General features: G+C 50.8%; 1 protein-coding gene across 4 annotated transcripts; it reads left to right on the forward strand.

Moving 5' to 3' along the window:
- The first annotated feature begins 664 nt into the window (after nucleotides 1–664).
- GRIPAP1 (GRIP1 associated protein 1) lies at nucleotides 665–27,773 on the forward strand. 4 transcript variants are annotated; one of them, XM_062182937.1, is made up of 26 exons: nucleotides 665–721; nucleotides 2,600–2,666; nucleotides 2,817–2,878; nucleotides 3,894–3,920; nucleotides 4,795–4,902; nucleotides 11,056–11,206; nucleotides 12,032–12,201; nucleotides 12,391–12,438; nucleotides 13,069–13,100; nucleotides 13,191–13,238; nucleotides 13,360–13,459; nucleotides 15,852–15,929; nucleotides 16,174–16,266; nucleotides 17,239–17,373; nucleotides 19,653–19,748; nucleotides 20,053–20,265; nucleotides 20,402–20,515; nucleotides 21,259–21,336; nucleotides 21,440–21,535; nucleotides 21,638–21,694; nucleotides 21,791–21,890; nucleotides 23,328–23,458; nucleotides 25,260–25,382; nucleotides 25,522–25,615; nucleotides 26,439–26,593; nucleotides 27,195–27,773. In XM_062182937.1, exons 1-26 carry the CDS (start codon nucleotides 680–682, stop codon nucleotides 27,285–27,287), a joined length of 2,511 nt encoding a protein of 836 aa, XP_062038921.1. In that variant the 5' UTR covers nucleotides 665–679; the 3' UTR covers nucleotides 27,288–27,773. The 4 variants fall into 4 exon arrangements, with proteins under 4 accessions (XP_062038921.1, XP_062038922.1, XP_062038923.1 ...); XM_062182938.1 differs by lacking the exon at nucleotides 16,174–16,266; XM_062182939.1 differs by lacking the exon at nucleotides 4,795–4,902.
- Nucleotides 27,774–27,959: the final 186 nt, after the last annotated feature.

The raw sequence follows: 27,959 nt of genomic DNA on the forward strand, positions 1-27,959 counted from the left end.
CTCAGGTCAGTGAGGATTATAATGTATGTTAAGGCTTATTTGAATGTTCCTGGTGTTTCACCAGTTCGTTCTTTTTTTAAATATTGTGTTTTTTTTTTCTCCCTTCGATTCACTGCCATTCTTTCTGGCATTTTAAATTTATTGGGTCATTTACCTAAAATAATATACTACATCACGTTAACAAAATCATCGTCAGAGTTAGAAAATAAATTTTAAAAGGGCCAAGGGCTTTATAAGAGGTGGGATTCCCCCGTTCGGGTCATCCGGAGGAGGGCGGGAACGAAACCGAGACCCGAGCAAAGCTTCCGCTTTCATTTCTATGGTTAAGTCAACCTTTCTCATTAAAGGAGTACCGCGGAAGGGCGATTTTCTGTCGGCAAACACTTCCTCAACGACGAGTCCACCCCTGAGGCAGGGGTGTCATAATGTCGCACCATAATAGGCAGTCTATGGGAGCTCAAACGCCAGATCCTATGGCTTGCATTTCAGTAATACATGGAGTCACAATTCATCTGGCTTGCTCATTTCGCCCTCCTCTTTCCATCGGCAAAACGCCGAACTTCGGAATTACGTTGTTCCCCCTCCATTCCTGGCCAGTGGTTTGGTCAGACCTGAATACTGACAGCAGGCACGAGCTGCGTCTGCGTAGAAAGCTGACGGGGGGGTGGGGGGGAGGAACATGGCGCAAGCTCTGTCTGAGGAGGAGTTTCAGCGGATGCAGGTGCCACTCGCTGTGGGAAAGACCACCGGGCTGGGCGAGCGGGGGCGGGGTAGCGAGCGGTCATGCCACCGCCTCTGACGAGTTGGTTGGGATGGACTCTTGAGTCTAAAGGGCTTGGGCTGGAGATGGGAAACTGAGGCGCTGAGTGGTGAAAACTGTTGGAATCCGAGATTCTGTAGGGCTTTGAAGATTGGATTCTGTTAGCTTTCTGGGCAGGGGAGAACGTCCTTGAATAGACATTACCTTACTCAGACCTGGGGGTGGGGCGAGACCTTTGGGCTCGTGCGGGGGACACCATCGGTGGTGATAATGCTGGGCTTTGCGGGAAGGAGATTCTGACAGGGCGAAACCATTTTGTGTGGAGAGGAAGGAAGCCGGCGTTGGGCCGTTTGCGTCATTGTGGGGGGAGCCCAGGAGAGGGCAATACCATTAGATGGTGGGAGGTGAAAAGTTTGTGGAAGATACCATTATGAGATGCGTTTCTGTGAGGCAGAGATCACTGATGAGGTGAATCCTAACAGGAGGCGGTACTGTTGCATGATTAGAAATGATCTCATAATCCCTGTAGGGGGCAGGACCAGAGGGGGTGGGCGAAAGTAATACTTGGGACAGCATGCAGGGGAGATCACAGAGATTTTGGGAGGTAATCTGGGTATTCTTGCCACTTGGTTCTTTTCCAGCAGTGGGGATATTTGGAGAGGGGATGCATGGTCATAGTGTTCCACCGTAAGTGGGCCCTTGTTGAGAGTTGCTCACTGTGGGGAACTCTGAGAACCCCTTAGTGGGGTCCTGTAGGGGAAAGAGATGAACTCTTGAGTGAGGTTTGGTCATTCTATTGGATCTTGAATAAGGGAATCCAGTTGTCCCCTGTGTGAGGGACAGTGGAGATGGATGGAAGGGTGAACTATTTGACCATGAATGGGGAAGAACAGTGTAACCGGTGCAAGGAATTCTAAGTGAGCAGGAGAAAGCCACCTGGCCCACCTAAGACCTTGTAAGGAGAGACTCTAAGGGTGAAGAGCCTTCCCTTTGGATCGTGACTTGGAGCAATCTTGAGCGGGGAGGGGGCACCCTTGATTTAGAAAGACTGAGCCCACTGGCCCATGTAGAGGGGAAAAATGTTGGCTCCATAGCAGAGGGACTCCAAGGCTGTGCAAAGGATGTTCCAATTGGACCAGGAGTAGGAAAGATCTTGTAGAGGCTAAGGGTTGGGGGAGGGGGGCAGTGGGGGAGTGGAGGATGGTGCCATAAGAGGGAGGAGAAGGTCCTGGTAGAGTATGGGACAGTGAGCTGGTTTGGGAAGAACCAGCCTTGGGTCTAGAGGGTTGGCAGACAGGAGTGTGCTGTATGAAAAGACCCTTACTTCACTGTCCCTAAATTTTTGAAGAGGCTCTGGACATGTTTTCAGAGTCTTGCAGATGGAAGACCCTGGGAAGCCTCCTGACGCAGTGAAAGCTGGGGAGGAGAATACCAGACCCTCTTCTGCCCTCCTGGGCCTCTGAGTGGGATGAGGAGGATGGACTACACTCAACCCCTGACAGTCTTCAGCTAGGAGGCGGAGGAACTTTATCCTGTGGGCATGGATAACCACAGGACGCACCCAAACAAGAGCCTGCCCTGATCAGTGCTCTGGGATGGCCTGAGTGCCAAGTGGATTGAAACGGGGGAGATGGAGGAGTGCAAATGGCTAGGGGAGCTAAGGGAGGTGAGACAGGGGCTGAGGGCCTGGAAGCTCAGTGAGTATACAGTATGCATAGGTTTTAATGAGTAGCTAAAGAGGCACATGGAGGGACTGGGGCTTAGGGGCTTGGTTCACTCATGGTGGGGCTAGGGGTGGTTTCCTGACCATGTCTTTCCCCTTTCCTACTTCCCCTAAAGGCCCAGCTCCTGGAGCTTCGGACTAACAACTACCAGCTTTCAGATGAACTTCGCAAAAATGGTGTTGGTAAGCCAAAAAGGTCTCATTAGGTGATGGGGGACTGGAGTGGCTTTGGGGGATGGAGGCCAAGGTTTCCGCTCCCAGAGGCCTGGCAGGAAGACCTTTCAGCTTCTTGCCATTGCTTGAAGCTGAGATTCTCTGCTTTCCTTATACCAGAACTCGCCAGTCTTCGACAGAAGGTTGCCTACCTGGATAAGGAGTTCAGCAAAGCTCAGAAGGTACCTCCTTCTACCTACCCATCCATTCACCCATGCTTCCCTCTATCCATACCACTCATTCACCTACCTGGTGAGCCCCTACAGTGAACCAGACCTAATGTCACATGCTGCTTCCATGTACTCATTTAAAGAATTTGCATGGAAGTCTCTTGAGCTTGCTAATTTTACCTAATCCTGCTTAATTTAGTGATTCATTTTAATTTACTCTTAATTCATTTCCAATTTCAATTACATACTCATTCTCATTCACTAACTTTTAATTAAATACTCAAATCTGTCAGGAAATCTGCCTTGACTGTGCCTACCATCCTCCACTCACACTGTTGCTTTGTGCTCTTGCCTGTCATCCTTGTCATTGTTCTGTTGGTAAAATGAGGCCGAACCCATCTCTCATAGTCTCTAAAGATGAGGTAGAATATAACCTGCTATGGCCCCTCAAGATATTCAAGGTCCTCCTTTGTCTCCTTCTTTTATAGTTCATGCTTGGTAAATAGTTGTTGGATGAAGATTGCAGAATGCAGCGCGTCAGGCAGGCAGGAAGCAGAGCTTCTCTTTGGTAGGGTGCTGGTTCCCCAAACCTGGCAATTCCCTGCACTGCCCATCGAGGGCATGGCAGCTTCTACATTGTATGGGAGGGATCGACAGAGATGTGTTTGGACAGATGTAGCAATGAAGTCACAATTTTTGAGTCTGGAGATTGAGCTCGTATAAGGTTGAATAAGGAACACCCCTTTCCTACATGCATACACACACACACACACACACCAGCCTAAGAACTTAGAGGAAAAGATGATATCTGTGTGTTGTAGTACCAAGGCAGAATTCTCATTCATTCACTAATTCATTCTATCATTCCTGTAGGTTCCAAATTGATATGGAAAGTTCTGGGGTTGAAGATCCTCCTATTCCACAGCCCTTATCATTGCCCCATCCCCTTTGCACTTGCCACCATTGTCTCCATACTCTAGTGGATGGGTTCATCTCTGTTCACTTTAACTCTCTTCTCCCACTTCAGGCACTGAGCAAGAGCAAGAAAGCTCAGGTAAGGGAACCCATGGAGGGTGAGTATGTCTGGGAAGCTGTGTGTTAGTGGAGATATTTCTGCATGTTGAGCTCTCCTTGTACTGCCCTTTCTTTCTCTCAGTGTATCCTTGAATCTGTGACTAACAGTCATGTGTTTGTTTTCCTGTGTTGGTCTTGCACCCTGCTTCTCTGTGTCTCTATACTTCTCAATTTCTCTGTCTTCATCCTTTTTTTTTTTTTTTTTTGAGGTGCCCTCTGCCCCATCTCTCTGTCCTCCTGTCCCTCTCTCTAACCCTTGTTTTTCTCTCCAACCTTCTCTGACTTCTCTCCTCCACCCATTCCTATCTCTGTCATTTCTCTTTTCTTTTTTTTCCTTATTTCCTTTCTTTCCTTCCCTCCCTCCCTTCCTCTCTTTCTTTCTTTCCCCCTCTCCTTCCTTCCTTCTCTCTCTCTCTTTGCTTCCATCTCCCCATTCCTCTATCTTTCCTGACTTGTTTCTTTCCCTGAGCCTCCCTCTGTTCTGTTTTCTTCTTGTTTGATCTTTCTATTCTTGCCTTTATTTCTCTTTTTCCCTTCCAATGACTCTCTTTTTCTGTCCCCGTTCCCCTGTCTCTCTTTACCTCCTCTTCCCATCATGATTTCCCCATCTTTACCCCACTCTCTCCCTTCCTGTCTCTCCCTCTCCATCTCTCTCTCATCTTCCTGATTTTCCCTCCTCTCTACTCCCCATGTCTCTCTCCCCCATCACTTGTTCTCATTCTATCTCTAATCTATCACCTCATTCCCTTTACCCTATGTTTTCTCCCCATGCCATTTTCTCTCCCTCTCTTTCTTTGTCCTACCCCCATCCTTTCTGCCCCTGATGGATTCCTGGCCCATGTCTGCCACTGCAGGAGGTCGAGGTACTGCTGAGTGAAAATGAGATGTTGCAGGCAAAGCTGCACAGCCAGGAGGAGGACTTCCGCTTGCAGAACAGCACACTCATGGCCGAGTTCAGCAAGGTGCTGGTGCCCAGGAGAGCCCCAGGGGAAAGGCAGGGTGGGGAAAGGCAGCAAGGGTGGTTGGACAGGGTCTGGCATTGGAGCACTGTCCTTGGTGCTGAAATAGGTCCTGGACTGCTGCTGGGGGGCAATGATTTGACAGAAGGGCTCACTCACTGTTCTGGGATCAGGAGGCTTCCAGCCATGAAGTCAACTGGTTCCTGGCCAAGTCATTTCTTTTCTTTGGGCTTCAAGTCTCCCCATGTATAATTGGGGTCAATGCTGTGGAACTCTAGGGTATTGAGGAATTTAGGTAATGCTTAATATGGGATGGAAAGGTGTTCAAGCTACTTCCCTTTTCTCTGCCTTCCCTTTGTCTGACATGAGCCTGGGGTTCATTCTGGATTGACTAATTCTATCTCCTCACTGATTTTAGTGTACTGTTTTTAAAAATACTGGGTAGTTGGAAACATTAACTATTGTTCCCTATTTGTTTTATGTACCTTTGGTTAACAACTTACTAAGTTTTTAGTGTGTATTTTTAAAGATTTCTTTATTTGAAAGGTGGAGTGAGAGAGAGGTACAGAAATATATCTTCCATCTGATGGTTCATTCCTCAAATGGTCTCAGTAGCCAGGTATAGGCCAGGCCAAAGCCAAGAACTAGAAACTCCATACTGATCTCTCATATGCATGGCAGTGGCCTGAGTATGTGGGGCATCTTCCAGTGCCTCCCCAGGAACATTTGTAGGAAGCTAAATCAGAAGTAGAGGACTGAGTACTTGAACTGGCATTCTGATATGGGATGCCAGCATTGTCAGCTAAGGCTTAAATCACTGCATCACAATGTTGGCCCCTTAGTGTAGGGGTGGGGAGCACCCGGCCCATGGGCCATATGAGGCCTGTGCAATCATTTGGTCTGGCCCTGCCAAGGCAACCACAGGTGGGACTTGAAATTCAGTAACTTGGGGCTGGCACTGTGGCATAGAGGATTAAGCCACTATCTGCAGCTCTGGCATCCCATATGGGCACTAGTTCAAGCCCTGGCTCTTCCACTTCTAATCTAGTTCCATGCTAATGTGCCTGGGAAAGCAACAGAGGATATCCCAGGTCCTTGGGCCCCTGCACCCACATAGGAGAGCTGGAAGAAGCTCCTGGCTACTGGCTTTGGTCTGGCCCAGCCCTGGCCATTGTGGCCATTTGGTGAGTGAACCAGCAGATGGAAGATCTCTGGAAGATCTCTCTCTGTCTTTCCCTTTCTCTCTCTAATTCTGTCTAAATATATATATATATATATATATATATATATATATGTATATATATATATATATTTTTTTTTTAAAGGAAATTCAATAACTCTATAGCAGGCTAATTTTTAAGTTGATAATTTTGTGTGAACCATAAATGATATTATAATTATCTAAATGATCCTTGGCAGAAAAAAGGTTACCTAACCTTAGTGTGTTTTTTTTTAAGTTTTTTTTTATTTTTAATTTTTTTTTTTATTTTTGACAGGCAGAGTGGACAGTGAGAGAGAGAGACAGAGAGAAAGGTCTTCCTTTACTGTTGGTTTACCCTCCAATGGCCGCTGCGACCGGCGTGCTGCGGCCAGCACACTGCGCTGATCCGAAGGCAGGAGCCAGGTGCTTCTCCTGGTCTCCCATGAGGTGCAGGGCCCAAGCACTTGGGCCATCCTCCACTGCCTTCCCAGGCCATAGCAGAGAGCTGGCCTGGAAGAGAGGCAACCAGAACAGAATCCGGCACCCCGACCGGGACTAGAACCTGGTGTGCTGGCGCTGCTAGGTGGAGGATTAGCCTGTTGAGCTACTGTGCCGGCCAAAGTTTTTTTTATTTTTTTTGAGAGGCAGAGTCACACAGAGGTAAGTTAGTGGAGAGAGAGAGAATCTTCCATCTTCTGGTTCACCCCTCAAATGGCAGCAATGGCCGGGTCTTGGCCAGCCTGAAGCTAGGAGCCAGGAGCTTCCTCCAGGTTTCTCACACAGGTGCAGGGGCCCGAGGACTTGGGTCATATCCTGCTGCTTTCTCAGGCACATTAGCAGGGAGCTGGATTGGAATTAGAATAGCCAGGAAGCGACCTGGCACCCACATAGGATGCCAGTGCTGTAAGCTGTGTTAGCCTGCTGAGCCACAATGTTTTGCTCCCTTGGGAGCAAAAATGGTGTTTCTAAGTCCACCTAAGAAGATAGTGCTTAAGACCTTGGAGCTGGCGCTGTGGTGTAGTGGGTAAAGCTGCCACCTGCTGTGCTGGCATCCCATAGGGACACCATTTTGAGTCCCAGCTGTTCCACTTCTTATCCAGCTCTCTGCTATGGCCTGGGAAAGCAGTAGAAGATTGCCCAAGTCCTTGGGCCCCTGCACCTGTGTGGGAGACCCAGAAGAACCTCCTGGCTCTGGCCATTGTGGCCATCTGGGGAGTGAACCAGCAGATGGAAGACCTCTCTCTCTCTCTCTCTCTCTCTCTCTCTCTCTCTCTCTCCCTCTCTCTCCCTCTCCCTCTCCCTCCCTCTCCCTCTTTCTCTCCCTGCCTCTGCCTCTCTGTAACTCTACCTTCAAATAAATGAATTCATTTTTTAAAAAAGATCTTAAAAACAAAACAAAAGGGGCTTATATGTGACACATGGTGTTAAGCTTCAGGTTGCAACTCTGGTATTCCATGTGGGAACTAAGGTTCTATTGGCTTCTCTGCTTCTGATGCAGCTCTCTGATAATGTGCCTGGGATGGCAGCAGAAGATAGTCCAAGTACTTGGGCCCCTGCCACCCACAAGAGGGACTTAGATGAAGTTCTGGGTCCCTGGCTTTGGTCCTTTGCAGCCCAGGCCATTGCAGCCATTTGGGGAGTGAACTAGCAAATAGACAATCTTGTCTTCTCTCCATCTATCCCTTTCTGACACTCTACCTTTCAAATAAGTAACTGTGTAAATCTTTAACGAGAAAAAAAAATCAAAGATAATCTTTAAGCAGGTGTAATACCAGGAGAGGCAGTTGAGCAAGCAGTAGTTCTTTGTAAGGACTCTGGGGCCAGAAGGCCTGGATTGGAAATTCTTGGCTGCACCATCTACTACCTTGAAACCTTGGACCTGTACCACCTGCCAGTTTCTTTTACTACCTGCCTGTATCATGGTTCCCAAACATTTAAAATGGAAATGCTGACAGTCACAAGGTGTACCTCACTGACCTTTCACAAGGACTAAATTGGTTAATGTATGTAAGTCACATAGAACAGGGCCTTGGCACAGTCTCTGCTGTGGACAGGCTAGCTACTAATCATCTCCTATCAATCTTCTATTAATTTATTTTCCATCTATAATATATCTCAACTTTTAAAAAGTTTTGTTTGTATTTCTGGTTACCTCAATCCTCATCACCTGCCACCTGCTCTATTTCCACAGTCTTTTCATTGCTAGTTTCCTCTATTGGTCCACGCCACAGAGATGGTTCTGACCTTCAGCTCTGACTATATCATTCCTTTTGTTTTTATCTATTTGTTTATTTCCATTTTATGATAGAGAGAGAGAGAGAGAGAGAGAGAGATCTCCCATCCTCTGGTTTACTTCTTAAATGGCCACAACAGGCAGGGCTGGGCTAGGCCAATGCTGGGAGTCTGGGACTCAATCCCAGGATGCACTTTAGTGGGAAACCAGAATTGGAAACCAAGCTAGGGGTTGGACCCAGGCTGGCTAAGCCAAACATCTGCCTCCATATCACTCTATTAAACAGTGTCTTCCAGTGGGACCCCACCCTGTGTTCAGAGCCCCTGGTGCTCACATAACTACTGGTTTCAGCAACCGACTTCTCACTGCTTCTTGTGTCCAGCCTCTGTGGTGCCATGAGGCAGAGGCAGGCATTTGTCCATAAATTCAGTTCCTATTTCCCTGCACCCTGGGTCAGGCACTGTCTTCCTAGTCCCCTTCTCCCTTCCAAGAGCTAGATGTGCTCACAGAAATCCCTGGGCTCAAAGCTTGCCTCAATCCTTTGTTTACAAAGATGGTTCAACTCAATTGTTCTTTCAACAAAGAGTTACTGAGAACCCTGTGTGTGCCCTATGTTATGGCTATACAGTTGTGAGCAACACAGAGTGGTCCCCACTTTTGGGTTACTTACATTCTGGGGGTGGAACAAAGAGGATAACTCACTGAACAAACAATAGTAGTGATAGCTGACTTTTTAAAAAAAAGATTTATTTATTTATTTGAAAGTCAAAATTACACAGAGAGAAGGAGAGACAGAGAAAGAGAGGTCTTCCATCCAATGGTTCAGTCTGCAATTGTCTGCAATGGCTGGAGCTGTGCTGATCTGAAACCAGGAGCCATGAGCTTTTTCTGGGTCTCCCAAGTGAGTGCAGGGGCCCAAGGACTTGGGCCATCTTCTACTGCTTTCCCAGGCCATAGCAGGGAGCTGGATCGGAAGTGGAGCAGCTGGGACTTGAACCGGCGCCCATATGGGATGCTGGCAACTGCAGGCAGTGGTTTTACCCACTACACCACAGTGGTGACCCCAAGAACTGCTACTTTAGAAGTGACTTCTGAGCAGAGCACTGAAGGATACAGATACACCAATCGTGTGAAGATCTAAATCAAAGAAATAGTATTCCGGGTAGAAAAGAAATGAAGCAATACAAAAAAAATTATGGGCCTCAGTATTGTCACCTAAAAGTGGTGACAAGGGACCATGTCAGAACTGCTGTGATAGCTGTCCATTAGCCACATGTTAAGCATACAGCAGATGTAGGCAGTGTTGGTCCTGGAAGTGTCCTGAAAGTTACCTGTAAATGCCTGAGCTGAGAAGGAACTTTCCTTGGGCCTGGGACCCAGGACACAGAAGGCTTCACAGAAGAGAGTGGCTCTGGGGCTATCCATGGTCCTGACAGCTTCCAGAGGTGCCAGTATCTTGGGTTGCATGGTGAGGTTGGGAGAAGACAAGGGAAAAAAAAAAATTGTTCACAGTACCCTCATCCTCTTTTTATTTATTTTAATGTTTTGTTTATTTTTATTTACTTGAAAATCAGAGAGAGAGAGAGAGAGAGATCTTTCATCTACTGTCTGTTCTCCAAATGCCTGCAACAGCCAGGGCTGGGCCAGACTAAAATCATGGCCAGGAACTCCACCCTGGTCTGCCACATGGGTGGCAGGACCCAAGTACTTGAGCCATCTTCTGCTGCCTCCTTGGGTGTGCATTAGCAGGAAACTGGTTTGGAAGTGGATGTGGGACTTGATCCCAGGCACACTGATAATGGGATGCAGGCATTCCCAAACAGCAGGTTAATCCACTGCACCACAAGACCAGCCCCTTTATTTTTATTTGTTTGAGAGGCGCACACACACACACACACACACACCCCAAGCTCTTCATTTGCTGATTCACTCCCCAAATGCCCACAACAGCCTGGACTGGGCCAGGCAAAAGCTGGGAGCCAGGAAATCAACCCATGTGTCTCACATAGGTGTCAGTGACCCACATATTTGAGTCACCTGCTGTCTCCCAGGTGCGTGTTATTTGGAAGCAGAGCTGTGAGTCGAACCCAGGCACTCCAATATGGGATGTGTGTATCCCAAGTGATGTCTTAATTGCCACACCAAATGCCCGCCCTCTGTTTCTTATCCTCTTTGATGCTTCCATTTTTTAAAATATTTATTTGTTTATTTAAAAGACAAGAGTTACAGAGAAAGAGTGGGAGGGAGAAACAGAGAGAGAGGAGATCTTCCATCAGCTGGTTTGCTCCCCAAGTGGCCCCAATAACTCAAGATGGGCTGATCCAAAACCAGGAGCATGGAGCTTCATCTGTGTCTCTCATGTGGGTGCAGGGATCCTCTGCTGCTTTCCCAGGCTCATTATCAGGAAACGGGATGGGAAGTGGAGCAGCCGGGACTTGAACCGGCACCTATATGGGATGCTGGTGCTGCTTGCAGTGGCTTTACCAGTGACACCACAGCACTGGCCCCTTGACACTGCCATTTCACAGACCTGCAGCATTATTTAGCATCCCTCCCTCAGTATCCTTATGTGTAAAATGTGAGAGCACCTACAACATAGGGGCGTTTTGAGAATTTAAGGAATTGTGGAGTGCATGGCCCGGTGCTGTTTTGGTTTCACTCAGTGTTGTTCTGATCTGCTGCTGCTGCTGCTGCTTCTCTACTTCTCTCTTCCTATGCTCAGCTCTGCAGCCAGTTGGAACAGCTGGAGCGGGAGAACCAGAAACTGAAGGATGGGTCTGCTGGAGCAGTGGCTGCCCAAGTGGAGCCCCATGTGGATGGGGAGCTGCTCAGGCTGCAGGCGGAGAACACAGCATTGCAGAAGAACGTGGCAGGTACTGGGGGGCCCTCCTGGGGGTGGCGACCTTGGAATTTGAGTAGAGCAAGGAAAGGTATTGTCCTCTTAAGGGGGGTGGCGACCTTGGAATTTGAGTAGAGCAAGGAAAGGTATTGTCCTCTTAAGGGAGGGAGAGGGGCTTCAGGGTGAGGTGTGGCCCTGCCACCAGTGTGTGGCTCTGGACAAGTCATTCCACATCTCTTAGCCAAAGCTCCCTTGTCTACAAACATGTCTGCCGCCTGGAAGAGGGCAGTAGACATAGGAGGTAACCTGCATTTAGTTCAACATCTGGTACCTGGAAAATGTTAGAGAAGAGCAACTTGAACACTGAAAAGGACATACTTGCTAAGTGGAGAAAACGAAGGAACAATGTGAAAATTGTGAGCCTAGATCCTAAGTGGAGTTTGGAAGGAAAGCTGAGTAGGAAGTCCATGGTGTGTGAACCTTGGAGAGCAGCTGGGGCTGGTATGCTGTTGGCTGCTGGCTCAATGACCAGGAGGGAGACTCTATAGAATATGGATAGGAAGTTAGAGGAGGGATTCAGCTGTAAGTCGTAGGTGCAGCATGATGGACATGGCCTTGGAGGGCTCTTAGTGGAGGCTGGAAGATCAAGAAGAGGGATTGGGAAACCAGGTTGCATTAATAAGATCTCAGTGGTTGGTAGTGTTTAAAATAATTGTGAGAGGTGAGGACAGGGCTGGAGCTTCATTTGATAGGCTGTGGTCATTTGGAAGGGTCAAAGGCCAGTTCTCTCTCTAGTTGAGGCATGGCAAGGACTTCAGAGATGACCTCATCCATCATATGTCCCTGTTCTACTCAACAGCCCTGCAGGAGCGCTATGAGAAAGAGGCCGGGAAGACCTCAGCTGTCGTTGGGGGTCAGGGAGACCCCTCAGGGGGCCTGGCCCCCACGCCATTGGCAGAGGTGGAGTTGAAGTGGGAAATGGAGAAAGAGGAAAAGAGATTACTCTGGGAACAGCTGCAAGGCTTGGAGGTGAATCTAGTTTTGTTGAGATTGGGATGCCAGGAGGCAGCAGGTGCCCTGGCTCTGCCCATGGTCCCATGGAGATGTCTGTGACATCATCATCTCATGGACTGACACGGCGGGGGAGGCAGGAGGATGGGAAGGCAGAGGCCTTCTCCCCTCCTTGATGACAGCAACCCCATTTTTCCTTCCCTGCAGAGCTCAAAACAAGCTGAGACATCCAGGCTGCAAGAGGAACTTGCTAAGGTGGGGCTTCTGGGTGCTTCCTTAATCTGTGCCACACTCCACTCCCCACCTTCCAGGGCAAAAGGGGCATTGTGTCCTCTCCAAGCCTCAGCTTCATCACCTGTGAAATGGAGAGACCCACACTTAGGTCTCCATTGTTTTCAATATGGAATGGGTTCATGCGGTCCCACCATATCTTGTACATCACAGAATCCACCCCTTCTATCTCCTCCTATTGTCTGCTCATTTGTTCATTCATTCATTCATTCATTCATCTAGCCAAGCATTTATAGATTCCTGATCCTTAGGACCTGGAAACCCAGTGGTGAGACAACAGATCATGATCTTGGGTTCACCCAAGCCTCACCATTCTGTGACATGGCCATTGGCCACTATTTTGGGCTTTGGAGCCTGTGGGGTCCAGGTGGAGATATTATTGTAGCTGTTGACCAGCTAGGACTCAGTTTGTCCATTTGTAAAACCAGTGGTACTCGCTTCTTGGGGCTGTTCTGAGCACTCCACGAGATAACATGAATAAATCGTGGCTTCCAGAAAGGCCTGAGTAACAGGTATCTATAAATATTAAGTCTTTTTCTGTGTTTAATATTATTCTTACTGTTGTCTCTTGTCCATATCCCCTACACTCCCCAGCTCTCCGAGAAACTGAAAAAGAAACAAGAAAGGTAATTTTCCTTTTTTCAGGGGCTTTGAGGGACAAGGTGGGGGGTTTGACTTGTGGGGCTGACCCATCTGGGTGTGTCTTTCCTGGCCAGTTTTTGCCGTCTGCAGACAGAAAAGGAAACACTATTCAATGACAGCAGGTAACTGCCAGGGTTGGGGGCCTGAGGACAGCGCCCAGCAGAGTTACCTGAAGGCCACGGGGCCTGAGCTAGGAGACAGCCTCAAGCCATGCCCAATGTGCTCCCTTCCTGTCACCCCCAGGAACAAGATTGAGGAGTTACAACAGCGGAAGGAAGCAGATCTCAAAGCGCAGTTGGCTCGTACCCAGAAGCTACAGCAGGAACTTGAGGCTGCCAATCAGGCAAGTGGGGCTGGCTTCTGAGATCCCTGGGGTAGAGACCAGGGCTGGGTGTCTGGGGAGGTCTGAGGTCCCTGGGGTAGAGACCAGGGCTGGGTGTCTGGGGAGGTCTGAGGTCCCTGGGGTAGAGACCAGGGCTGGGTGTCTGGGGAGGTCTGAGGTCCCTGGGGTAGAGACCAGGGCTGGGTGTCTGGGGAGGTCTGAGGTCCCTGGGGTAGAGACCAGGGCTGGGTGTCTGGGGAGGTCTGAGGTCCCTGGGGTAGAGACCAGGGCTGGGTGTCTGGGGAGGTCTGAGGTCCCTGGGGTAGAGACCAGGGCTGGGTGTCTGGGGAGGTCTGAGGTCCCTGGGGTAGAGACCAGCGCTGGGTGTCTGGGGAGGTCTGAGGTCCCTGGGGTAGAGACCAGGGCTGGGTGTCTGGGGAGGTCTGAGGTCCCTGGGGTAGAGACCAGGGCTGGGTGTCTGGGGAGGTCTGAGGTCCCTGGGGTAGAGACCAGGGCTGGGTGTCTGGGGAGGTCTGAGGTCCCTGGGGTAGAGACCAGGGCTGGGTGTCTGGGGAGGTCTGAGGTCCCTGGGGTAGAGACCAGGGCTGGGTGTCTGGGGAGGTCTGAGGTCCCTGGGGTAGAGACCAGGGCTGGGTGTCTGGGGAGGTCTGAGGTCCCTGGGGTAGAGACCAGGGCTGGGTGTCTGGGGAGGTCTGAGGTCCCTGGGGTAGAGACCAGGGCTGGGTGTCTGGGGAGGTCTGAGGTCCCTGGGGTAGAGACCAGGGCTGGGTGTCTGGGGAGGTCTGAGGTCCCTGGGGTAGAGACCAGGGCTGGGTGTCTGGGGAGGTCTGAGGTCCCTGGGGTAGAGACCAGGGCTGGGTGTCTGGGGAGGTCTGAGGTCCCTGGGGTAGAGACCAGGGCTGGGTGTCTGGGGAGGTCTGAGGTCCCTGGGGTAGAGACCAGGGCTGGGTGTCTGGGGAGGTCTGAGGTCCCTGGGGTAGAGACCAGGGCTGGGTGTCTGGGGAGGTCTGAGGTCCCTGGAGGCCAGTTCAGGAGTCTGATAGTTCCTGTGTTGGAAATACAGGGACCAGGTATTTCCTAGCCCCCTGCCCCCCACCAGGAGCTAGGGGAGTAGGGAGTGAGGGAGTCCTGAGAGCCCTAGGAGTTGGGATAGGAGTCTGCATGAATCAGAGACTCTGAGGGATGGAGGACTTGAGGGAATGTGGGCCACAAATTTGTGTGAATCTGAAACTCCTGGGCTTGGAGACAGGAGGGTGGCCACTGGGGACTGGGACCAGGAATTGTGAATCTGAATTCCCTAGAGGCTGGGTAACTTCAAGGCCTTTGAGGGTCTGGAGTTGTCAGTGAATTTGAGACTCCCAGGGGCTGAATGGATATAAGATTTTCAAGGGTAAAACAGTCGGGGATGCAGGCTGAGTGCATTTGAGATTCTGAGGGTCTGTGGACTGGTTTGGGACTGAGACACCTAGGAAGTGGAATCACATGGGTGGTGTGGTTCTGATCCCCTGGGGGCAGGGAACCAAAGCTGAAAGGGATGGTGGGGGGACGACAGCAAAAGTCTAGGTGGGTCTGAGGCTCCTGGGGTTTAGGGGCTGGATGGCCTTAAAGCCTCTGGGTGTCTTCCTCAAAGGGACAAGTCTGAGGTCCCTTGAAATGGAGGATATAGTGGCTTGTGGGCCTAGCACCCCTAGAATTAAAAACATGGGGGTTGGTGCAGGAGTCTGGAGAAAGCTGAACCCCCCCCCCCCACCCAAGAGCTGGTGGTTGGCTGGGTCTGAATATCTCCAGAGACTGGGGACCAGGGTGACAGATGGGAGGGTCAGTCTGAGAGCTTACTAGAAGCAAGAGGCTAGGAGATTGTATGAATTTGAGACTTCCGGGTTCTGGCCCAATAAGCTTGGGTAGATCTGAGACTCTTGTGAGCTAGGGACATGGAGGCTGAGTGTGTCTGAAAGTCCCAGTGGTTGGGATCAGGAGTCTGGGCAAAGCTGTAGTCTGTGGATATTGACTGCATCTGGGATCCCTGGGGGCTGAATGTGTCTGAGAATCATAGGCCCCTTGAGCTGGAGTCTGGGGAGTGGGAGGCCTCTTAGGGATGAGGGCTGAGTGAGTTGGAAATCCTCCCACCCCAGGCGCTAAGGCCAGGAGCTCAGGTGTGTCTGAGATGCCTGGAGACTGGGACAGAACAGAGGGGACACATGTGTCAGGGGCCCCTGGGCTAATGAGCTGGAGTCCAGGTGAACCTGAGCTTTCTGATGGTTGTGTTGTCTGAGACCCACAGGAACTGTGGGTTAGATGTGCTGTTCGGTGGTCAAAGAGGGAGTCTGTGGTTTATACATACAACAGGGGGAGCTGAGATCTGGAATGGGCTCCCCTGACCTGTTCCCCACAGAGCTTGGCAGAGCTGAGAGATCAGCGGCAGGGGGAGCGACTGGAGCATGCAGCAGCTTTGCGGGCCTTGCAAGATCAGGTACGTTGTACTAGGTGGGCTTGGGGAGATGGAATTGAATGAGCGCAGCCTGAGTGGGCCCACACAAGCAGGCAAGGCTCTGGGAGGGGGAAGGGGGGCCTGCTTCCCCTACTCTGGGGTGTGTGTGTGTGTGTACGTGTGTATGTGTGTCTGGCTGTCTCCCTGTCTCTCTTCTTTCTTGGCTGCAAGCAAGTTCTGTCCTCCTGTTCTGGACCTGCTCTCACCTGTTGTGGGGCTGGGCCAGGTGTCCATCCAGAGTGCAGATGCGCAGGAACAAGTGGAAGGGCTTTTGGCTGAGAACAATGCCTTGAGGACTAGCCTGGCTGCCCTGGAGCAGGTACAGGACACCTGGGAACCTTTGCTGATCCTTCCCCAGCTCTCCGGACTCCCTCTGCTTCTGATCCACATCGGGGCAGGGTGGTCTGGACCCCGTGCTGCTCCCCTGCCTCTGTTTCTGTTTCTCCTTTCTGTTGGCTTCCAGTCCTCTCCTCTCTGGCCATCCATCCCTGCTTCCCTGGCATTCATGTTTCTCTCCAGTAAAGTGCATGAAATGGACTAAGCTTAAGTGGCCATTGAATGAATCCTCTTTAGCGAGCTCTCTCTCTAAGTATTTATCTGCATGCAGCCACCACCCAGATTAAGATACAGAGCACTTTCAGTAGCTTAGATGGTCCTCTTTACTCCTTCCCAGTCAGTTCTCCCCCAAAAGTAACCATTATTCTGATGTCTGGCAACCTAGATTCATTTCACTTGTTCTTTAACTTCATATAAATGGAATTAGAAACTCTTTCTCTCTGGCTTCTTTCTGGCAGCATTATGTTGATGAGATTTATCCATGTGTAGCCATCTGGTCTTTTTTTTTTAAGAAAAATATTTATTTATTTGAAAAGCAGAGTTGCAGAAGGAGAGAGAGAGAGAGAGACAGAGAGAGACAGAGAGACAGAGAGAGAGAGAGAGGTCTTCCATCTGCTGGTTCACTTCCCAGATGGCTGCAATGGCCAGAACTGCACCGATCCAAAGCCAGGAGCCAGGAGCTTCTTCCTGGTCTCCCACTTGAGTGCAGGGGCCCAAGTACCTGGGCCATCCTCTGCTGCTTTCCCAGGCACATTAGCAGAGAGCTGGATTGGAAGTGGAGCAGCCGGGACTCAAACCAACACCCATATGAGATGCTACCACTGCAGGCCACGGTTTAACCTACTATGTCACAACTTTGGCCCCACCATCTGTTCTTTTACCACTGTGTAATATTCCATTGTATGAATAGACCACATTTATTCATTTCCCTTCTCATTACTGCCACTTTCTCCAGATCCAAACAGCAAAGACCCAGGAACTGAATATGCTCCGGGAACAGACCACCAGTCTGGCAGCTGAATTGCAGCAGCGGCTGGACGAGTATGAGGACCTCATGGGACAAAAAGATGACCTCAACTCCCAGCTCCAGGTGACACCTCTGCCTCTGGCCCATCTTCCAGTTCCTGAGTCACCTCACTGGAGTCCCCCAGGAAGGGCAGAGGGGAGACTGTGGGTTCAGGAGGATGCAGTCGGGCTCCCTAACTTGTTAGCATATATATGTCCTGGGATGCATCATTTCACTTCTGTAAGACTGAGCTTCAATGAGTTAAGATATCCATTCAGATTCCATAATATAGAGTATTTTCCTTATCTGAAATTTGTGGGACCAGAAGGATTTCCAATTTTTTTAAAGCTTTATTTATTTATTTGAAAGGCAGAGTTAGAGAGAGGTAGAAGCAGAGAGAGAGAGAGAGAAGTCTTCCTTTCCACTGGTTCACTCCCCAGATGGACGCAATGGCTGGAGATGGCCAATTCAAAGCCAGGAGCCAGGAGCTTCTTCTGGCCTCCCATGTGGGTGCAGGGGCCCAAGGACTTGGGCCATCTTCTACTGCTTTCCCAGGCCATAGCACAGAGCTGGATTGGAAGTGGAGCAGCCGGGACTTGAACCAGCACCCATATGGGATGCCAACACTGCAGGTGGCTGCCTTACCCATATACCACAGCACCAGCCCCTCCAATTCTTTAATTAAAATAAAATCTGGACTATATGAGGGTATTTCAAAAAGTTCATGAAAACTAAAATTAAAAGATAACATTATTGTAGTATAAAAATTTTGAAATCCACACATAGTTTTGTAATAATATGCATTTTTCACAAACTTTTTGAGGGTGGGACTCAACTCTGAACATAAAATTCATTCATGTTTTATATATATATATATATACATATATATACATACATATATATATATGTAAGCATGGCTAGAAAATTTTGTACAATATTTTAGTGTGCTGTACTTTTTAATAAGGATTTATTTATTTATTTATTTGAAAACAGAGTTACAGAGACAGGCAGAAACAGAGAGATCTTGGATCTGCTGGGTCACTCCCCAAGTGGCCACAATAGCCAGGGCTGAGATAGGCTAAAGCCAGGACCCAGGACCCAGGAGCTTCATCTGGGTTTCCTATGTGCTGCTCTCTCAGGCACATTAGCAGGGAGCTGGATCAGAAGTGGGGCACCCAGGACTTGAACAGGTGCTCATATGGGATGCTGGTGCTGCAGGCAGCATTTTTATTTATTTTTAAAATTTTTATGTATTTGAAAGGTAGAGTTACAGAGAGAGGAGGAGAGACAGAGTGAGAGAGAGATCTTCCATTTGCTTGTTCATTCCCCAAATGGCTGCAATGACTGGGGCTGGGCCAGGCTGAAGCTAGAAGCCTGGAGCTTCTTATAAGTCTCTCACATGGGTGTAGGAGCCCAAGGACTTGGGCCACTTTTTGCTGCTTCCCCAGGCACATTAGCAGGGAGCTGGATTGGAAGTGGAGCAGCCGGGTCTTGAAAGGTGCCCATATGGGATGCTAGCACCGCAGGAGGAGGCTTAACCTGCCACGCCACAATGCCAGCCCTGCCACCTGCATTTTGATGGTGACCTGTTACATGAACTCAGGTGTGGAATTTTCCACCTGCAGGCATCATGTCAGCACTCACAAAGTTTTAAAGGTTGGAGCATTTCAGATTTCAGATTTTCCTTTTTTAAAATAAGCTATTTTTTGTATTTGAAAGGCAGAGTGACACCCCATATGAGATGCCCATGTTGCAGATGGCAGCTTTACTCACTACAGCACAACACCAGCCCCAAGCTTGCCACTTTTAATGCCAGCATCTCATATTGGGAGCACTGGTTCAAGTCCCACTTCTGATCCAGCTCCCTGCTAATGTACCTGGGAAAACAGCAGAAGATGATCCAAGTGCTTGTGCCCCTGCCACCCACATGGGAGACCTGGATAGAGTTCCTGACTCCTGGCTTCAGCCCGGCCAGCCCTAGCCACTGCAGCCATTGGGAAAGTGAACCAGCAAATGGAAAATCAATTCTCTCTCTCTCTGCCTCCCTCCCTCTATGTAATTCTGCCTTTCAAACAAATAAACCTTTTTAAAAAGAAATTACATGACCACAATAAACTGGGAGGGATGGAGAGAAACATGTGCTAGGCAACCACGTGCCCAATCACAAATTCTGCAGTTAGGAAAGTCGGGGGGAAATGGGTACTGGGTAGCAATTACCAGTGTGTGTCCTATTTCTCAGCCAGAGCTTGATCTCATAGCACCTACTTTCCAGGGAGAAGGGAGATGTCTATCTGAAGTGTCCGGGGTGACTGGCACCCACTGAGAGCTGTTTATCAACCTTTTCCCCTGCATTCCTGCATTAGGAGTCATTGCGGGCCAATAGTCGGCTGCTGGAACAGCTGCAAGAAATTGGGCAGGAGAAGGAGCAGTTAACGCAGGAGCTCCAGGAGGCTCGGAAGGTGGGGCAACGTAGGGGGAGGGGTGAAGTCTAGCTGGATGGGAGGAGGCGATAAATGGCCAAAGCCATGGGAAGGGGAAGGCAGTTGACTAGTTCCATGGCTGGCCAGTTTCTTGGCCTGATCCCTGAGAATGGGAAGAGAAAGAAAGTGGCCAGTCCCATGAGGATGGGTGAGTGACTGAGACAGTTGGATGGAGATGGGGAGGGGATGGGGTTTGGGAAGTTCCTTGGGCATGGGAGAGGGTGGTTGACCTCTCTGGGTGTTGGGGGCAGAGGAGGTTGATTGCCATCCTCTTGGTCCCCAGAGTGCCGAGAAGCGCAAGGCCATGCTGGATGAGCTAGCCATGGAGACGCTGCAGGAGAAGTCTCAGCACAAGGAGGAGCTGGGAGCAGTCCGACTCCGGCATGAGAAGGAGGTGCTGGGGGTACGGGCTCGCTATGAGCGTGAGCTCCGGGAGCTTCATGAAGACAAGAAGCGGCAGGAGGAAGAGCTCCGGGGGCAGATCCGTGAGGAGAAGGTGGGTGGGCCGACGGCAGTGCCCTTCCTCCTCTAAACCCCGGGGACCCCAGCATCGCTACTGGGCTAGTGGATGGTGTGTGCAAGGTACCTGGCTCCTCTGTCTGCCTGGCCTGTGACTGTCTGTCCCCTCCCAGGCCCGAACACGGGAACTGGAGACTCTGCAGCAGACAGTAGAGGAACTTCAAGCTCAGGTCCACTCCATGGACGGCGCCAAGGGCTGGTTTGAACGGCGCTTGAAGGAAGCCGAGGTGAGTTTGTGGTTCCGGGTAAGGTGAGGAGTCTGATTGGAGGCATCCAGGCCAAACCAGGAGAGCAGGAGTGGCCCTGGAACTTTCGGAGAAGTTCTGAACTTGTGGGTATCTCCAGAACACCCCTAGCTCAACCGTGGTGCTCCGGAGGGATCAGAGAAGGCCAACAGCTCAGACCGCAGTCAGGTGTGCAGGGCCGCCCTACCTTTGTGCAGATTTTAAAAGGCACCTCTTCTTCCTGAATGTGTACTTCCGTCGGGAAAGTATTGCACTACACATGCGAGGTTTATTCCCGTAGGAACCTTCATTGCCCTTTCAGGTGAAACTCAAGATAGAACATAAGAGGCAGTTGCTTGCCTGGGTTTGAATCCTGGCTGGGCCACTTTCTAGCTGTGTGCCCTTCGGCAAGTTGTCTAACCTCTCTGGCCCATTTCCACTGTCAAGTAGAAAGGGGATAATAATACCTAGTCTCTAGGTATTAGGGGAGGATTATAGAGAATGAGTTAGTACTTGTAAAACCCTTCCAATGTTCCTGGCATGTAGTAAGCGTGTGCTGTTAGGTTTTGTTAAAACAAAACCATAAAAGCAAATCTAGAACTAGGGTGTGCATGGTACAGCCCATGGGCCTGTGGGTGTTGCCTGCAGGGGGTTCTTTTCTGCATAGCCCAGGGTCCCCAGGTCACCCCCGAGCAGGTGCGGTATCTGCTGGGGGATTGCTGCCAGACCTGGGACTTATGTTACAGGAGTCCCTGCAGCAGCAGCAGCAGGAGCAAGAAGATGTTTTGCGGCAGTGTCGGGAGCAGCACGCTGCTGAGCTGAAGGTGGCTCTCATGTGACGGTGGTCCTCTCTGGGGAGGCGTGGTGGGCCTTCGTGGGAGGACGGCGGCTTCCCAAGCTGAGGCTGAGCTTCTATCTGCCTTGTAGGGCAAGGAGGAGGAGCTGCAGGCTGTGCGGGATCAGCTCCAGCAGGTCCAAGAGGAGCGGGACGAGCACCTGAAGACCATCAGCAGCCTGAAGCAGGTCAGCGGTCACTCCGTGGCTGCAGACACTCCCCCACTCACCCAGCCAGCCAGCCAGCCAGCCACTCCAGCACCCACCAGGCTTCTTTGCTCTACCCCACAGGAGGTGAAGGACACGGTGGACGGGCAGCGGATCTTGGAGAAGAAGGGCAGCGCTGCGGTAAGATGAGGCACCGCTGGCCTGCAGCCCCCCGCCCCGCCCCCGCCTGTGGGCCCACTGGCCTCAGTCCTCCTCTCCCCCTGCGCTCACACACAGCTCAAGGACCTCAAGCGGCAGCTGCACCTGGAGCGGAAACGGGCCGATAAGCTGCAGGAGCGCCTGCAAGACATCCTCACCAATAGCAAGAATCGTTCAGGTGAGGGACCAGGACAGGCTGGGGAGCCGCGGCGCGGCCCAGCAGGGCGCAGGTCCTTCCTGCATGTCCCTCAGGCCTGCTCTCCTATGTCCTGTCCCTCCTGAACTCCATTTCCCCTTTTACCTTTTTTCGGTCTTTCTTTCTGTGCCCCCATCTTTTTGCTGTGTCCCCTATTTCCATCTCTCTGGGCTTTTCTATCTGGCTCATTTTGTTCTCTCACTTTCCTCTGGATCTGCCTGTGTCTCCTTGCTTTCTTTCCCTAGTTCTCTCCTTTTTCCTCTTCCTATTTCTTCTCTCTTTCCTCTTATCCCCCAACTCTCTGCCTCTTCCTCTCTTATTCTGTCTTCTGTTGCTCACTCTCTCAGTCTCCCCACTCCACACTCCCACACCTCACTTGATGTTTCTAAATCCATTGCGTCCATTCTCTCATTCCATCAATCCCCAGCCTCAAGCCCAGGGTCCCTGATGTGAAACTTCCTGAGTGGCTGCCCTCAAGGAGCTCCCAGTTGAGCTAGGGAGACCCTCACAGACACGCAGGCAGCAAAGACACAAGTGGCACTGCAGTTGCTTCATGCTTGGTTTTACATGGGGCAGGCCTCAAAGTCCATGCACATAAAGCAAAGAGGCAGATCACACAGAGAAAACTTGCTTGCTCGTCCCCTGACTTGGGGAACCCATGGAGCCCCACTCAGCACCCCTGCCCTTGCTGGGGAGCCCTTGACGTGTAGTGTTGACTCCCTCCCCGCCACCCGGAGGCAGCCACAAAAGCAGCGGCACAAGCTCAGTGCCTGGGTTTTAAGTGACATGGCGAAACAGATGGATCTCCTACCAAATCAACTTCCCTGTGAGGCACTGTCTCCCGAAGTAACTCTCTTTACGAAGCATGAGTTCTGTTTCTGTTTTGTTAGGGGTTCATGTCAGCATCGCAGAACTGATGAGAATGGCGTACCGTACATTCTCCTGGTCCATTAGATGAAATGGAGGGTTGCCCGCATAGCTGCGGGAGCCGGCTGCCATCTTTTCTCTCTTCCTGCTCTGACTTGCTCTCGTGTCCTTGTCTAGGCTCTCTGGTTCTCTGGCCTTTTCTCTTTGCACATGAGTGTGCCTCGTGCCCTCTGCAGATGTCAGTCTGCCTTTTTCCATCACCACCCACACCCCCGCCGCCCCCAAGTCTGAGTGTGTATGCCGCTCAAGGCCTTCTTTCTGCTGGCTTCTTCAGCTTTGCTCTCCTCTGTTGGCTGTTTGCCTAAAGAGGCACCTTTTCTGTTTTTGTCTCTCCCTGTCCTACTGCCTGCTTCTGCCTTGCCGCATGCCCGAGTGTCTCTTGCCTCTTTCCATCTCTGTCAAATCTATTTCTGCCTCTTCTTCTTCCTGCCAGTTGTGGCTCTGGGACCCGAGGGGATTGGGGCTCAGGTTTCTCTTCCCTCCACTGCCCAGGCCTTGAGGAGCTGGTTCTCTCTGAGATGAACTCACCAAGCCGGACCCAGACCGGGGACAGCAGTAGCATCTCCTCCTTCAGCTACCGGGAGATCTTGCGGGAGAAGGAAAGCTCGGCTGTTCCAGCCAGGGTAAGGGGCAAGGAAGAGCATACAGCCCCAGCTTCTCCCACCCAAATTCTAGGACCCCCTTTTCTCCTCACCTACTGCCATCTCCTACTCTGAGCCCAGGACATGCATTTTCTTGTTAGCTCTGCCCCAAGCTTACCAACTTGGATTCAGATTGCCACACGGGGGGAGGAGCTAGTCATTTGCTCGCTCTGCCCCCGTTTCGCCATCTGGGAGCTAATTGCACTTTTCCTGGCACTGTAATGTGGCTCATAGTAGGTACGCTATCCATGTAGAAGGTCCCTTTTTCCAAGTTACAGTCACCACTCACTATTATTGCCATCTGTCATGGCAGTTTCTTTGCCAGCCACTTTTCTTACAAACATTGTTCTTTTTATAAAGGTTTATTTATACAATTTTTAATCTACTTGAAAATCAGAGTGACACACACACACACACAGCACTTTTATCTATTGGTTTAAACTCCCCAAATGCCTGCAACAAACAGGACTGGACCAGGCTGAAGCCAGGAGCCCAGAACTCCATTTGGAACTCCCACGTGGGTGGTAGCAGGGCCCAAGTACTTGAGTCATCATTTTCTGCCTCCCAGGCTACATCAGCTGGAAGCTGGACTGGATGCAGAATAGCCAGGACTTGAACTAGCACTCCAACATGGGATGTGAGCATCCCCAGCAGCACCCTCACCTGCTGCACCACAATGCTTGCTCCTTGCAAATAACATTTTTTATTCTATCAATAGTCCATGTGCATTACAGAAAGATTTTTTAAAACTACAAGATTTTTAGAAAATCTTAAATAGCAAAAAAAAAAAAAATCACATTTTCACCATCCAGAACTCAGTGTTATAAATTCTTAGTTCATACCCTTCAATATCTCACTCCCTTTTAAACCTAAATGAGGAGGCTGGCATTGTGGCACAGTGGGTTAAACCACTGCCTGCGACGCTGGCATCCCATGGGCGTTGGTTTGTGTCCTGGCTGCTCCACTTCCAATCCAGATCTCTGATTATGTGCCTGGGAAAGCAGCAGAAGATGGCCCATATGTTTGGGCCCCTGCCACCCATGTGGGAGACCCGGAAGAAGTTCCTGGATCCCGGCCTCTGCCTGGCTCAGCCCTTGCCATTGTGGCCATTTGGGAAGTGAACCAGCGGATGACAGATCTCTGCCTCTATCTCTCCTTCTCTCTCTGTAACTCTGTCTTTCAAATAAATAAATACATCTTTAAAAAAAAAAACCCTAAATGAGATTATGAGTAACCTGTTTTTGTTTAGCTGATCTTTCTACCTTCCCAACTTGGTAAATCTTCATCTCATCCAGTACTTTGAACCTAATCAGATTGCTCTTTTTGGCCCCCAAATCTCCTTTACTGCTGGTTTTATGGACACCGGTACCCAGTTTCAGAGCACATGTTGTGTGTGGTTGTTCTGTATCCTTTAAGTCTCTCTAAGGTTAGCCCCTCTTTTCCTGATGTCAACTTTGTTGAAGATGTCACCTCTTGGATTCTTCTGCTGACTTCTTAGTGTGGTTGTTTTTAGCTGGCTCTTCTCTCCTAGTTTTCCTGTCAGCTAGAAGTTGGATCTCAACTCTGTGGGATTGCCCTTCATTCTCTCAATAAAGCTCTGATATGTGTGTGTGGGGGGGGGGGGGGGAGTTACTATCAACGCAGCTTTGGGCCAAAAGGGACGCAGTGTTACCAAGGGTGCCAAGACAGGGCCCACGGCCTCCCACCCACCTCTGCCTGGTTCTCTCCTCCTGTTTGGAGTGGGCAGTGCTAAGCCTGGCTTCTCCCTTCTTCTTTCCTGCAGTCCTTATCCAGCAGCCCGCAGGCCCAGCCCCCTCGGCCAGCAGAGCTGTCAGATGAGGAAGTGGCTGAGCTTTTTCAGCGGCTGGCAGAGACCCAGCAGGAGAAATGGATGCTGGAGGAGAAGGTACCGTCTGCCTGCCTGCTTATCCCCACTTGAAGTGCCCTGGGAGAGGCTGAGGCTGGGGCTCCGGCCAGGTCCCTCCTCATAGTGGGGAACAACATCTGCAGTTGAGGGGTCTGAGATGGGCTGGGCCATCTTGCAGGTGAAGCACCTGGAGGTAAGCAGCGCCTCCATGGCAGAGGATCTCTGCCGGAAGAGCGCCATCATCGAGACCTACGTCATGGACAGCCGCATCGGTCAGTGCTCCCTCCCGTGCCCTCACCCCTGGGCCAGCCTTCACCTGCCCCTCCTTCTCCATGGTCCTCTGCGACAGCGTCTCATGGCGTGGAATTCAGCACGGCTCCTGATGAAGCCATAACCCAACCTGTGAAGGGGACAGCAGGAAGTTCTGTCTCTTTACCTTGCCTCCTCCCTCCGCTCCATGCCCCTCATTCACTGGTGTGTGCCTCTGTGTCCGCCCTTCCCTTTCTCCTTTCTTCTCCCTGTGGTTCAGTTCTCTCCCTTTCTCTCCCCTCTGCCTCTCCCCTCTCTCTCTCCCTCCCTCTCCTTTTTCTGCCCCTTCCTTCATCTTCTCTGTCTGTATTGTTCTAGTTCCAAATATCTTCAATCTCTTTATCTGTATCCACTTTTAGGTCCTTACCTCTTTCTCTCCATCCTCTTTCTTCCTCGCTCTGCCCCGCCCCTCTCTTCCTCTCTTCTCTCCCTCCCATCTCCCACCTTCTCTCTCCTTTCCTCTCCCCTCCCCATTTCTCATCTTGCTGCTCGCTCCTGTCTGTCAAACCGTCTCCCTCTCTCCCTAATTTTCCCTAACTAGAATACTGCTAGCTAACCCGGATGGAGGGTTTACTGTGTGCTCAGTGATTCCTATGCAGTCACAGCATTTTTTTCTAGCTCTGTGACTGAGCCCCATCTCTCTGGGTCGCACAGCTAGGAACAGAGCTGTGTTCTACACCACAGAGCCCCTGTCCCTCTATAACATGGCTTCTCCCCAGCCCTCTGTTCCCTCCTCTTCTCCTCTGGCTCCGCCGAGGGACTGCTTCTCAGCTTGGGCCCTTGCAGATGTGTCCGTGGCAGCAGGCCACACAGACCGCAGCGGGCTGGGCAGTGTCCTGCGAGACCTGGTGAAGCCAGGCGACGAGAACCTCCGGGAGATGAACAAGAAGCTGCAGAACATGCTGGAGGAGCAGCTCACCAAGAATATGCACTTGCACAAGGCAAGTGTGGCCCAGCAGCCTAGCCCTCTGCCCATCTAGCCAGCGTAGCTCCTGCGTCCTCTGCCAGTCCTCCCAGCCAGCCCCCTTGCCCATTCATCAGCCACCCCATCATGCTTTCATCCATGTTCCATTCTCCTGTCAACTTAATATCACTTCAGTCTTTCACTCGTCCCTCTCTCCTTCCATCCACCCACTCATCCATTCATACACCTTTCACCCGGCTATTTACCTATGAGTCCATAGACTCACCCTACTGTTCACTCTTTGAGTCATCTCCCCCATGTCTTCCTACCTATTTCTTGACATCTCTGTTACATCAGTCACTCCTGGCCTCACCTTTCAGTGCCCACCCCCCTTCAGCCACCTGCCCGTCCTTTGCCATCCTTTGGCTTCCCACCCATGCCCACACTGTCCAGCTCAGCGGCCCCCACACACACACACACTGCTGGGGGCTCTGTGAGCATCTCTGACTACCTTCCCATTCCAGGCGAGACCCACCTGGGCACTGATGAATAGGGTGAGAAGGAAATCACCCTCAGGTTTGTTGAGGGAGCTGTCCCTGCCCTCTTCTCTCACTTCTGATGGCTCGTTTGTTTCTTAGGACATGGAAGTTCTGTCCCAGGAAATTGTGCGGCTCAGCAAGGAGTGCGTGGGGTCCCCTGACCCAGACTTAGAGCCGGGAGAAACCAGCTAAAAAGATCTGCAGGCTACACCCCCCTCCCCTCCCACAGGATGCCCTTCCCTTGGGCTGTGGTGGAAAAATGGGGACTGGCAAGAAAATCAAATAGTTTGGGAGACTGGACATTAAAGGGGCTAGAGGCCTGACAGCTGGTGTTAATGACCCTGTCTCAGGGCAGAAGCCTGTGGAGAGTGGGGTCCTAAGGGAAGGGGCAGCGGGTCCCAAGGGAAGGGGCAGGTATTTCTCCTTCTTAGCCCTGGCTCCCAGGCGCTTCTGCCTTCATCTCTGCATGAGCTCTCCCTCCCAGAGACCAACTCTTTTTTATTTTATTTTATTTTTTAATTTATGTCTGGAAGCCTGGCTACTCTGCATTTGGGATCGGGGATGTTGGGTGGGGGCGCGGTCCATGTTCAGCGTTCTAGCAACATGTGTGTGTGTGTGTGTAAAGGCTGTGCAGCCAAAATACCACCTGGCCAGACGGGCCCACCCACTGACTGTCTGATCTCGTTCTTTTCAACCAGGAGGAGTGTGCGGGCCGGGGGGTGGGGGGGGATGTCACATCACTGGGATGGGGAGGGCAGTCTCTGGTTGCAACCTTACTCTCCTTCTCCCATCCTGTATGTATTTACTGTGGACCAACCTCTGAAACTGAGCAGAGGACGAACATCTGCAGATGTGTATGTGGGT

The sequence above is a fragment of the Lepus europaeus genome, chromosome X (genome assembly GCF_033115175.1).
Source record: "Lepus europaeus isolate LE1 chromosome X, mLepTim1.pri, whole genome shotgun sequence".
Classification (NCBI taxonomy): Eukaryota; Metazoa; Chordata; class Mammalia; order Lagomorpha; family Leporidae; genus Lepus; species Lepus europaeus.